This window comes from Amblyomma mixtum, chromosome 10, assembly GCF_055824585.1.
Source record: "Amblyomma mixtum isolate Tamu chromosome 10, ASM5582458v1, whole genome shotgun sequence".
Classification (NCBI taxonomy): Eukaryota; Metazoa; Arthropoda; class Arachnida; order Ixodida; family Ixodidae; genus Amblyomma; species Amblyomma mixtum.
In genome coordinates, this window is record NC_143021.1 from 30,011,349 (window position 1) to 30,025,266 (window position 13,918).

General features: G+C 45.8%; 1 protein-coding gene across 1 annotated transcript in view; it reads left to right on the top strand.

The window, feature by feature from the left end:
* The first annotated feature begins 404 nt into the window (after positions 1 to 404).
* Positions 405 to 13,918, top strand: part of LOC149325502 (uncharacterized) — a 46,034-nt gene continuing 32,520 nt past the window's right edge. Inside the window, exons 1-2 of the mRNA XM_089563122.1 lie at positions 405 to 518; positions 8,119 to 8,270. Of these exons, the coding sequence (XP_089419248.1) occupies positions 405 to 518; positions 8,119 to 8,270 (266 nt within the window). The remainder of the gene's footprint in view (positions 519 to 8,118; positions 8,271 to 13,918) is intronic.

Genomic DNA, 13,918 nt, shown 5'->3' on the forward strand with positions numbered 1-13,918 from the left:
GCGCACTATATGGTCAGTATTATATTTTCTTTCATCCGGCGTCGTTCAAATACACTGCATGTAATAAAGAACTCAAAGTTCACAGACCTATATCATCCATTCGACCTACTAATAATACGGGAGAGTGCAAAGACGCTTGCGGCATATATCACCGTCACACGTGTCATAGATAACACGGCGAGAAGTATTGTTATTCTCTTCTGGTCGAGAGATGCAGTATTCCATTTTTAGCATTTTGACAGTTCTATAATAAACTGTCTGTGCCAATCATGCGCTTGTTTGATTTCCATCGGAAGAGGTCTGCATGAAGAGTGCACAATTTAAAATGATATCTCCCTTGCCGCACTATCATTTGCTAAGAACGAGTCTCTACTAGGCTGTGTGATCATCCCCCGGAGGAAACTATGGCCACTTCAGTGCGTCTGGGCATACTGCTGTACAGCGTCCTTTTCTCAGGGGCCGCCATGGGATGCAACGAGAACGAAATGGCTCAGCAAGAAAATCCTGACGCTTTCCAGGTAAGGGAACATTTAAAATTCATATCCAAGTTTCACAGCCAGCTGTAAAATAAATTCCTTTCAAGATGCCAAGAGGCGCATGGTGTAGCGAAAGCACGCCGCGATCACATCAACAAATTTGGGAATAGTAGTCACTGGCCTGTCTAAAACATAGACGTCATAGATTAAAACAAATTAAATTTTTCAATAAACGCAAAAAGCCAGACACTTGGCTAGTTTGCGTTTCAACTTGGGACCGAAATAGCAATAAAGAGCTGAAAGGTACAAACTACCGGGGAATAAAACGACAACTGCGCGACAAAAAGCTATTTTGAACGGTTTAAAAAGTTGTTAAATAGTAGTTAGCAGGGCTACGTGTTCTAGTGGTCATGCTTATTTTGTCTTTCTTTGCCCCTCTGGGCAGTTATTTCGCTCGCCCACGCGCTAATGAAAAAATTCTAAGAGTTTCTTCTGCACGCCTAAAAATGCATGGCCACATATAAATGAGCAGGCAGCTATTCAGGAGCAAATCTCAATATTTCTTTTCAGGAACTGTTTCGCGTCCCAGCAGTTTCCTTCGATCAAAGATTCTTCGCAGTTATCTTAAATAAATACTTTTCTTATGCTTGGAAAAATTTTAGCAGCTTGTGCAGACTGCCTGATGCTGGCCGGTGCATTTATACAGTATGACATTTATTCGGCTGGAAGGAATGGCTGTTCAAGATCGCCGTGCCTTCGTTGTCTTAGGCGAACTAAAAGTCGGTTTTATGTAGAAAACTGCATTATTTTCCTGTCATGTTTTAGGGAAAACGAATCTGCTCACATGAATTCGAAGATTTTAGGAAAGGTAAACAACAGTACATATTCATTCTCGCCTTGTGTGCAAAGCGAAAAGCGAGGCGGTGATATTTGTTTTCATAGCGTGGTCGTGTTTCGCCGGTAACACCTTTATTACTTAAGTTAAGAACAACGCAGCGATCTATGGAACGGAAAATGATAGGTGTAACGTTAAGAGATCGGAAGAGGGCGGAGTGGGTGAGGGAACAAACGCGGGTTAATGACATCTTAGTTGAAATCAAGAGGAAGAAATGGGCTTGGGCAGGGCATGTAATGCGAAGGCAAGATAACCGCTGGTACTTAAGGGTAACAGAGTGGATTCCAATAGAAAGCAAACGTAGCAGGGGACGGCAGAAAGTTAGGTGGGCGGATGAGATTAAGAAGTTTGCGGGGATACAGTGGCGGCAACTGACAAAGGACAGAGCTAATTGGAGAGACATGGGAGAGGCCTTTGCCCTGCAGTGGGTGTAGCTAGGCTGATGATGATGATGATGATGACCTTTATTACGAAGTGTTGCAGTCACAGCCTTATTCAGTGCATACTTAATAGGTGAAATTAATTAGAAGGCAAAACCTTACTGCGGGATAGATCAGTTCAGGAGCGGAAGAAGTCAGCAATTATTGTACTTAATATAGAGCAAATATTTCCGCAAATCAATTTTGTTCCTGGTTCTGCGGAAATAAAAGAAGCACTTACGTCGTGGACCGGTATTTATAGGCGGCATATCTGTCTCTTACCACTTAATGAGCGCATTATTTTCAACCACCCTTCTTCCATTTTTACTCCCCTAGTCTCTCCCCTACGCAGAGTAGCATCTCAGGGAATATAAACGCCGGCTAAAATCTCTGTTTATTCATTAACAAGCTCTCTCTCTCTCTCTCTCTCTCCGTCCACGGTATCGCTTCGATATATCTGCGGCACCTGTTGCCCTATTCTGTGCGCTCTGCATTGCAGTTATCAAACGAAGTGTCATGGTCCACAGCAGCACCAGCTGTAATTACCGAGACGCATTGATGTTGATCCATGTAAAATATTTTAAACCAAGACGCGATGACTCTATCGGTAATAGTATCGTAACGATGAAGAATTATCCGCGTGGAAGCGGGACTGCTCTGGTTGGTGCTGCTGGAACTGCTGGCTGTCAGTGAACGCCATTCTGTGTTTTGTGCCCGAAAAACCCATTACAGTATGAATATTTTCCGGTCGTGGGTAAAATTGATATGACAATAAAGAGAAGAAAAACATGCTCACATTTATAGAATAATAACGCCAGATGCTGGAGATCTGTCCTTCAGCTGCAAGTACTCAGAACTGTGGCCTTCTGGCCATTATTTCCACTCCAAAACAAGAGCCCCGGACGCTTACACAGTGTTTCCTAAATGAAAGCAGATCTAGGCAGGTTTAGAGGTTGCCTTGTTTGAAACCAGTCATCTATCGCGCCCTGCCATATAAAACGTAGGAAGGCCAGACTTTGTATCAGGATTGGCCTGCGGTAGTCGATCAATTGTTGAAATATCGGCTCCCAAGAGGGAAAGAACTTCCAGTCACTTTGCTACATCCGGAACAGTCGCTAGCAGATCCCTATTTTCTTTCTGTTCGAATCCGTATATATCTAGGTTTAGGTCGCTGTTCCAACATGCTAATTATTTTAGTCGTTCTTTAACTGACGACAATTCGATATTTGCCATTGTTTCCAGAACCTAGACCATGCTATTCTTGCCTTTTATATCAGGGTCTCGACGCGTTGCGGCACCAAAAATTCACGATAGAACGCCTATGTTTGTCACGCTCTGCACCTCCCACACAGGCATTATAAAATATTTCTGGCTGCTACAGTCACCCCAGCAAAAACACCAACCATGCACCATTATCATTGCGAATGAGAATGTAATACCATAACGCCCCAATCTGATGACACCAGAGCACCTAAAAAAACTATGACGGTTTTCTGTGGAGTAGAGTTCTGTGCGGGCTGTTCCCACTTCGTCTCTAACAGCGTCCTCTCCTCGAGGGAAAGCCCTAAATACTACGACTACAACTGTGTCTGGGACGGAAAGAGGAACGCGCACACGTAACCGACGAGAACTTAGGACGAAATGAAAAACTGACAGGACACTTAAAATCAACGTCACACAAGGCGAAACAACCCCGCGAAATGAAGTCAAGAGATGTAAAGAAGCTGGCTAGTGCAGCAGCGAGCGGTGTAAACGTCCCTAATATTCGGTGAGGCTAACAAGAATCAAATACCTCTTCTTCCAAAAAAAAAACTTTTCTTTGTGATGAATGGTATGTAACTATAGTTGTCCATTAGCAGTATATAGTGTAGTCGCTTGTACATCTATGAGCCGTAAATAATATCGTTGATTGGTGCTTTTCCACTAAACTGATATTCGCAATTCGATAACACTCCGCAAGTTGATGCCTTTGACACTCGGTTGTAGATCGAATTCGAGCATCTACTTCGCTACACATTTGAACTGATCTAGGCTATTGAACGAGCAAGGTGCCACGGATGACAGCACTATATTTGCGCCCAGCGAAACATGCGCGAGTGAAAACATGGCATGAAGTATCATTGTGTTCCTTGTATAAGAGTCGGCGTGCAAACTAAACGTGCGAAGAAGTCGAATATAACTCGCAGTAACCCATCCAACAACGGTAGAAAGAATACGCTAAGGCGCTATTCCTCAGCTGACGCATGGTCAGGATCAGTACTGATCGTTGTACCGGCCTTAGCTCGAAATTACTGTCACATCTCTCTTTAAAACAGAGCAGCGTCGAACATCCAATCCATTGCAGTTTACTCAGTTCACGTGTTTTTAGAAATTTTGACGGCTGCGGAAGGAACAGGCATCCTGCACTCACCTCAATTTTGCCATTGCCAACCTTTCTTTCGTGTGTTTGCGAGCGGGCTTTGTGCCATGCTTGACCATGATCTTTCTCTTTCGCCTAAAGATCATTTATCCAAAAGCTTTCCGCCATTTTTATACTAGTCGCTAAATATCCCTCGAAATTCGAGATCCGTTGGTCGGATTTCAGAATGAATATTGAATAGTCAGTGTAAAATTCACCGAGTGTGATCACGATGGCCTTGCGTGTGCCTATACATATAGTAAGCTCGCCAGACTTCTCACTGCGCAGCTGCCCATGATAGAGAGATTAGAAGCTAGGCAGCTAAACGCGCCGATAATGTCGAAGAGCGGGCTGCGGCTACGGCGTGCCAAGCAGCGATCAGCGATGGACTTCAACGCGCTTCCCATCACGAAAAGGAGAAAGGGCTGAAGATGGCGGCATGTTAAAGCACCAAAAGCGGAGAATTCCGTTTCGAAACGTTCCATATGATCCGCTTGTATGGAATTATACGAGTCCATAATGCAGGGAGAAATATATGGATATCCTTATCTTGTCTTTACGTCTTTCATAAACATTCCACATAATTACCATACGTCCTCTACAGAGAGTACGCAACATTAGATGGAGTCTGTAAGTGCCTATACTTGCTTGTAGTAGTACTTGACTATTCCATATGCTCCAGATTCCGTGATATTTCTTACGAAAACATAAGAAACTATGGTTGTCGTCATATGGAATCTTTCAGTAGGGAACTCAGCCATGCGCGCAGTCTAACTGAAAATGTGGCTATTGGCGTAGACCAATCCATTGCGTAGACTCGTCAAGTCACGAAAGCAGAAATAAAGACGGCATGCTACCCAGCACTACAGACGAATAGGTGAGGTTCATAATAATGACACCATACTGAGCAGGTTCGAGGCTTAGCCCAAAATTTAATTTCTGCAATAAACAAGATGTCCCTATACGAGCAATTTGACGCGGACGGGTTGTGACGCTTTCCGGTTACAATGTATGCTTCTCCGCTATAGTTTTTAATGCACGCTTTTGTTGCTTTTACGACTGCTGCAGATATTATACATTTGCTAAAAACTTCTACCTATGGCTTTTTCGCTGCTCTGAGGGACGTTGGCCTTAAAGCCCTTTCACTGGCTAGAGCAAAAGCTCTTGTTTTGCGGCTGCAACCATTTCGCCGTCGTTCGACTTCTTACCTTGGACCAATAACAAAGACGTACAGAGCAGTGCAAGTATTCTCTGTTTTCTCTAAATAGAAAAGGGGTAAGGCGATGCCGCAAAAGCAACCACCGGCTATAACTCCGCGCTTTCCCTGCTGAAAAAAGTTCTATGATGCAATAATCTCATACACTTTGTCATACAATATCATACACTTATCATACAAATCATAGAACCTTACCATTCAGATGTCATACATATCTTTAAAATCATACAGTCATCATAGAGACGTCAGAGAATATCATGCAAATTGTATGATCTATCATATAAATTATATGATATTCTATGATGAAGCCTCTATGAGGTTTTTGCATCATAGAACTTTTTTTCAGCAGGGTTGTCTGCATAAAAACGATTCTGGTATTGTAAATTGTGTTCTCTAACACCCTAAAGTGACACATTGGCTATGAGGCACGCCGATTGCAGTGCTTTCGAATCATTTAGACCACGCTGCTGTTGTCTGACGTGGGCTCACTTCGCACACCAAACGAGCGCCTTTCGTATTCAGCCTCCCTCGAAAGGCAGCAATTCAAGTCTTAAAGCCACAAGAATATTTTAGCCGAGTCAAGCTTGAAACCGTCCAGATATCCAGGCTTATACTGCATTCCGGAGGCTGCAGGTTTCCAAGTTTGAAAGTTCGAAACTTTTAAAAGTGCAGATCGTCATTGGAAGTGGAGTGGCTTCACCGAGAATAACCACAGCCATAAGGAAAGCTACAGGAAAAAAGCTGAAATTGTTATTATCGGGCGCGATGCCATGGAAATTAACGGAATTGACGCTAATTTAACAATCAAAAGGTATACTCGGCCTTTTTACTCGATGAAATCGTGCACGGAACACGAACTCTGGAGAACGTTAGCCCGCCCGCCACACGATTTTGCGGTCCTTCGAAGAGCGGACCATGCAACGTCACACCGAGTGTAGAAGGAGCAGAAACAGCGCAAGTAAAATTACGACACGCCCTGTACATCATTTCGAGTTTACTACAAAATATCTGTTAACCTAAATTCTCCAAGCAAAGTCTAGCTTTCATCATTGGAGTACAGGTCCAGTAATCAATAATAACCATATCTGTCATTAGGAACGGGCTCCAGCTTAGAGAAGAGTTTTTTCGGGTAGGGATTTCGTGATGGTCAAGCACACTCCGATAACGTCTTTAGTATGGAGAAATCATGCCATGCTTTGGTATTATGCATTAATGTGTGGAATTCACGATCAGTAATTTGGCATACTTGCGCAGTTAACTGCAGCGCACTCAGTGCGTTTTGACCAGATAATGTCAGGAGGCCAGGAAGCTAGAGGAAATTTGATGCGAATAATTCCGCGCTGTCCGCTCGCTTTTATTCTATGTAGTGAGTGTCGTTATCGCTTTATTCATTTTTCACGTGTTAGGTAAGAAGGACTCTATACGTGTTCGAAGTTATCTTCTACAATGTATGCAGCCCTGCTGTGTACTGATTTGTTAAATTTTGTTCAATAAAAAAATTACAGTCGCCTTCCACCTCTTAGCTAACTGGCTAGTTCAGCATATATTTCTGATAGAATTGAGTAGAATATTCGCACATGAATAGCGTTGGTAGAACGGGCAAACTAGCTTTTCTTTCCTTTTTTATTACATTACCAATGTGCGCCTATTCCCCCATGCACGTCGGCATCATTTAGTGGTGAACAGGAGCCACGAAGTCTTCCCTGACAGAGGCGTGAGAAAAGGTCTTGATGCCAAGTTGAACGGACGGCCACTTGTACGGGCGCCTTGCGCGAGAGCCTTAGTATTCTGATGGCTTCGAAAGAAACTTCGCGATTTCAGCATGCCTTTCCCTCGCCCTAAAATCTACCAAAAGTTAAACATTCGCTCTCCGCCCGACCGCTAGGAGTGTCGTTGCAATGTGACTTTATAAGCGCTGCTATGGGTGTGGAAGATTTCACCTGTAGTTCTGCCAGATTTTCTGTATTCTTTTCAATATAATTTTTCTGCTATGCCAAATTTCTTCCAACTAAACCAGCTGGGAGGACGACGCACCAAGAAGAGGTAAGATTAGGTTATATTCGCCGAAGTACTTAGGTAAAATATTTATGGAAATCACCGAAGGTAGAGCATACTTGTAATAAGAAAGTAGTTACTCACTGGCATCCACCCAAACACAGCCGTACTAATACAAGGGAAAACTATACAGCTTCCACAGAAACTCCGTATTTAAAGAAAACTTCATGCTGCTCCGGGATCTGACGCCTGGACCACCGCTTCACCGTACCAGTCGCTCTACCAACTAAGCTAAATGGGACGACTAGTATATGGCACAGCGAGAGCGAATTGCTCAATAACGCGAAGTGAGAAATGTGTTGGTCAGTGTTTGATCCGACCCTACAGCATGCTAACCACCCCAGTCAGCTCAGATGGTAGAGGGACTGTTTTCTGAAGTGCTGGTCCCGGTTTCGAACCCCAGACAAGGAGGAATTTTTCTTTAACTACGATGTTTCTGTGAGAGTTATAAATAATTTTGATCTGTAGCCGTACGGCTGCAATTGGGTGGATGACAATGAGCAATTACTCCCTTATTGCAGTACTTATTGAAAGGCTATTTCGTGGCAACAGTACTTCTGCATTAAGTAGTAAATTGTTTCAGCAGCACTTGTTGCATTTTTTTTTATTTTGGCAGTGGCCTTATTGAATGCAGATTCACAAATTGATCCATTTTCTAGGTGTTGGCACTGCTGCCGGAAGTAGTTGCCATCTCTGACTTTGATAATGACGCTAATTTCGAGTGCCTGACGGGAGAACTCACTCATCTCGACAAGAGAAAGAAAGAGGCTACCTACGTCCTTAAATTCAAGGGCCATCATGGGACACAAAAGTGAGTACGATGCCATAGTTCCATTCGCGATGGACTACAGGCGCCCACCCACATGCTTAGAGCACTCTAGCTGTGCGCTATCAGCAGCGTTCGTACATTAGTCGCTGCCTCCCGAGCTCGATGCCGTTTTACGAGAGACCAGAAGTATATCATGATCGAAGCGAAGATGCATATAAGATAAAGTGTTGTTTCAAGGTCAAGGCCACTCGTGAATGATGCCAGTTTACTGTACAAAGTGCCATTCGAATGTTCTAGACAAGTGTATGGGAGGCTGTACGATATCTTGTGGCGTACGAAAAAAACTCAAGTCACTGATATCAAGTCTGGCCTATCGCCAGGCATCACCCGCGTTATCTAGAGGCAACGTGAAGACAGTTAAGATATTCACTTTATTTAAGCTTTGGAACTTTTCCGGGAGTCATAAGACATGTCTATAATTTACTAATTACAATATCACAATGACAAGGTTTGCTGATTGTTTTTGATCGCTGCCTGTTGAATTCAGAAGCAATTTCTCATTTATCGTATGTTCAGCAACGCCACCAAAGTGCTGTGATGTCTCTAAAGCCAGAGATTTGAGTGGCGGACGCGTGTTCAAAACATGTGGTCTTTATTCTACTTTGTGCTATGTTCATAGTCAATACGACTTCCCAATGAAATGCTCATGTCATACAGCACTCGAGAGGCGTCCAAAAAAAGCCTGTAAAATAAACCACTTGGCCCGTCACGTCCAGTGGACATGTATTCAGTTCGGCTGCTCAGAAATTAGGTGAAATTGAAAGTGTCTTGCGAACACAGGAAGAAAGGAACGATTTTTGTTTATATTTTTCTTCTGTTCCACCCTGCCTGCACCCTTTCCTCTCTGCGCACAAGTATTTCGGGTGCTGTGCCTGGATTCGCACCCTGCTTGTCCCTTGCTCTCATTCCTGTGGCACGAACTCGTTAAAAAATGGGTGGATGCCATTTTCATACCAGAAATGACAGATATGTCGAGCCAAAATTAATATGCGACTAATTTGATGCTGCTGCAAAATAATCCCCACCCCTTCTCTTAAATTTTCGCTCCTGTGGCACTGCACAGAGTTGTTGTATCAGCGCGGGGAGTGACATCGTCATGTAGTGGTGACTGCAATTCGGAAAGGAGATACAGCGAAAATGGCGTCTAAGCAAAACTTTAGTTGGGTTGCCTCGCGCCCACAATGTACTGAATCACTGGGCAGCGGCATACCAGCGAACGTGCTCGGCGGTCGTCGAACAGAATGCCTCCGTTCTCGGCCATGCTCAATTTAAAGCTGATAGTGAACTAAGTTACTGCAACAGTCTGGAACAACAGAGACTTAGCACTGAGTGGATGCGATCAATGGAGCTAAATCTGGTCACGTCTTACGTCAAAGACAAAGAGGCATAGCGGCATGCCGGTAGCTTTGAAGAATGAACACACTATAAACATTAGTAGCATTACTGTACTCAAAGAAACATCGACCAGAGGCTTTAAAACAGTGATTAAAGATAAACAAAACGGTCTGTGCAGAATAAACATACACAGTGGAAACGCGTCGGTTCGCTGCTAATCTTTGATCTGTGCGCTGAAAGCTGGCGGCGATTTCCACGTTATGTTCATCGGCAACGTTCGGCAGCACGGCGTCTACCGTGGTCGCGGCATCCTTGCCATGGGCGCGCTTAAAGGGCGTCATCTGCGTGGTCTCCTGCAATGCGGTGTTATAGGCGAAGCAGGAGTAAGGCATGTTGACGTCGCATGTTTTGTGTTGGGCATCGACATGCATGCAGGGCACAGACATGTAGGGGGCTCATGACGGCGATGGTTTGCGTGTGAAGCCTGTAGAATTTCTCACCGCAGACTTGCAGGTACAACAAGGACGTAGGCTGTTTTCTTCACTTTGAAATTCTTCTTAACGAAAAGATCATTCTGCACACAGAGCGTAGACAATCCTTGCATGAACGAGGCGCGTGGTGACTAAACCTTGCCTTCTAAGTACTCGACAAGGCGCTTTACGTCCGGTTCGAGTGTTGGTGCTGCGGAAAAGAGCTGCAGCTGATAGGTCCCAGCAAGGCGACCTCATTGTCGCCCGGCAGCAGCACATCTACGGGCACTCGTGACAGGTAGTCGGCGTCTGAGTGCTTGAGTCCGGACTTGCAAACAAAAGTGACGTCAAGATACTGGAGGCGCAGGCTCCATCGAGCGAGACGGCCGAGAGGGGGGGGGGGGGGCCTTGAAACTCATTAGCCAGCACAGTCCGTAGTGATCGCTGACCACTTTGAACGGTCATCCGTAGAAGCGAGGAGGGAATTTCGACCTACTCCAGATGATGGCAAGGCGCGCCTTCTGAGTTGTCGAATTTTTAGCCTCTGCCTTGGGCAGGGAACGGCTAGAGTGTGCGACTACTTTCTTCAGTCCGTCAGTTGTCCTAGTCCCACGCTGCTTGCGTCGGAATGAATTTCCGTTTCGGCGTTTCCATCGCAGTGCGCGAGTATCGGTGAGGACTGTAAACGACGCTTAAGTTTTTTGAAGGCTTCCGCTTGTTGCGCTTCGCCTTTAAATGGCACGTCCTCTTTCGTCAGTTGGGTCAAAGACTCGGTGATGCGCCAAAAGTTCTCGACAAATCTCGCTAATACGCGCATAGTCCGAGTAATCTGCTCACGGCTTTCTTATCGGCCGCGGTTCAGAACAATGCGATAGAAGCTGTTTTCTTCGGGTCTGGGCGTACTCCATCCTTGCTAACGATGTGATGTGGCATAGGGAAAATGGCATTTCTCTGCGGTCAAGGTGAGGCCGCACGACTTGATTGCGTCTAGTATTGTTCGGAACCTTTTTAGGTGCTGTTCAAATATTGGGACGAAAACAACGACATCACATATATATACCAGTCATATCTGCCACTGCAGGCCTGCTAGCACTGCATCCATTACTCGCTGAAACTTCGCTGGTGCTAAACAGAGACCAAATGGAATCACCTTCAACTCGAAGAGGCCATCCGAATTGATGAATGCGGTCTTCTTGCGATCTCTTTCACCGACATAAATTTGCCAGTCGGCGCTCTTGAGGTTCATTGATGAGAAATACTTGGTGTTGCGGAGCAGGTCCAGTGTGTCGTCGATACGGGGGAGTGCGTAGACGTACGTCCGTCTTCGTTATGTTGCTCAAGCGGCGGTAATCAACGCAGAATCGAAGCACGTCGTCTTTCTTCCATACTAGAGCTTTTTCTTGGGCGCCTCTCGAGAGGGACGGAAGCACACCTTATGCGCTCTGTTTTCTTCTTAGCACAATTATCCTGTAAGGCCCCTGCGCTTTTGAATTTTCACCTGGACGCTGGACTCCTAACCAAGGCCCGTCGGGGCGACCCTCAGCCCCCCGGCAAGCACGACTCGTCCCAATTTTGGGCACCTTTCGCTGCGCCACGCCTGTCAACGCTAGTTGAACCACTGTCGCCACGATTCCTCCGGCGTTCTGTCGCAGCTGCGACGCGGCGTCGCGCCGTCGACCACCTGCTCCTCAACATGCCCTATGCCGTTGCCGTTAAGGGAGAACCGAGCAGAGATATCGAACTCAACGACGGTACATGGATCGCTCTCGAAATGTAACGACGCTATCATCGACCGAGTCCGCCAGACCAAACTCAACTCATGGCCATGTCCACGCCAGACCCGGCCACTTCACTGTCGCCTGCTGTGCGACAAAATGTCCGCCGTCCTCCACTCACCCGGAAGCGCCCGCTTCCCCGCCTACCTCCGGAAGAGCTCAAGGTAGTCCTCCGCCCACAATGCCCTTTAGAGCTCCGGGTAGTAGGCCCCGCCAGGCTGGCTGTGGCCATTCCAAAAGCTGCCAAAGAAGACAAGCACCTGACTGTGACTGCTGACCAAGTCCGCATGCACCCCACTAACAACACTGTTACCGTAAGCACTCCTGACTGTACTCGCGCACTGGCCTACGCTCAGGTCTGCGTCTTTACAATGGAAAGGAGTGCCACCCCCTGGCTGCTTTCGTCCCCGCCCCTGACATCTCGATGAAGGGCATCATCCACCGTGCCACAGCTATGAAACTGACATGAAGAATGAGGTGGAGCTTCAAGCCTGCGATAATGACCTCCCCACCGTCGCCGCGCGTCGTATGGGGCAATCGCGCCATTTAGTCATCACTCTTCCTAGCAGCCAACTGCCCAAGCATGTTCGCTACTTAAGCTTCACTTTCGAGGCGAAGCATTCAACATACAAACTTCATCAACGACAAGAAAATTGCTTAGACATCACATTAGGCTTGGACGTCTATATAACGAGAAGGCGTTAAAATAGTCAGAGAAAGGACCCAGAAGACTTGAAAAAAAGTTAGAGGTCTCTGCGCGACCGGCACTGGGGGAATGCGAAATCAGTGGCGCCTGTTCCGCACTTGTCGCCTCTCTTTCCTTCACTTGGGACTCTTACACTTTTTAACATTTTCTTTTCGTTTTATGCTATTTCGACGCCGAAAGCTGCTCTAACATCCTCCCACTATATCAGCGTCCATGGCTATTTTGAGGGATTCGCCTCTAATTAGTCTACGTCAACCATAGCTTTTTTCTTTAATGAAGTTAATTTCACCGTTTCCATTATTTCAAACCATCCCCAGCATGGTTGCGTATTTTCCCACAATTTGGACGTCCAAGACTGCTTGACGTCCACCCACTATAGCGACGTCGGTGCCTAGCTCAACGGCTAATTGATTTTTGCCTCTAATCAATTAACCAATTATTTTACATCAACCAAATCACCGCGCAGTGAGATTTTGTCGTCCTCTATCTCATGCAGTCATTCTTTTATACCTAACACTATAGAATTTCGCAAAACCTGCGGACATGTCTGGACCTTTGTTTGACAGTTTGACCTTCCAGTGGAGGAGCAGTGCTGGTGTGGCAGCCACGTGACATACCACGACACTCCTTGCCCGGCAGGCCGGCAGGGAGCTTGGGTTCTGGGCGAGGGGGTGTCTTATCGAACACAGGCGTTCTGTTCAACACATAAAATTGCACTTGTGTTCTCTTTAACTACAAATTTCCTCGCTTCTCTCACGGCGTGGTTGAGGTGTCCATCAATATCAAATCAAATCAAATCAAATCAAATGCAGTTTATTTTCCGTCAGAAAGAAATCAATATGTGAAATAGTTGATAGTGAAATAGTGAAATAGTGAAATAGTTGATTCACATGTGAAATGTGAATCAAAATGTGAAATAGTTACTGCTCCTTTCCTGTCATCTAAAACCACAGTCACAACAGAGACGCATAGCGGCAAATTCAGGTTGTAGTGTCACTGCAGCCCGTTCTCGATTTCTTTGCGTGGCGGTAAACTGGTGCGGTGGATGGGCTGTTTGGGAGGTCTCCTAGAGACTTGTTTAATGGTCAAGGCGTCTCGCCGAACGGACGATGGCGTTCCGTTGACTCCCTGGCTGCGCTGCAACACACTTTCGCGTTCCACTCTCAAAGGTGAATCTTAATCGTCCTCCAATATTTTCACATGCATGTTTCGGTATTTGTGATGTTGGGAGTGTGAAATTGAGATTGATGCTCGTCGGCTTAGCTTCGACGCGGCTCGCGTTGACGTTATGGGGAGGGAGTTACGTGGGTAGCTGGAAGGGGTCTGGGCCAAAAAGCTCCCTTT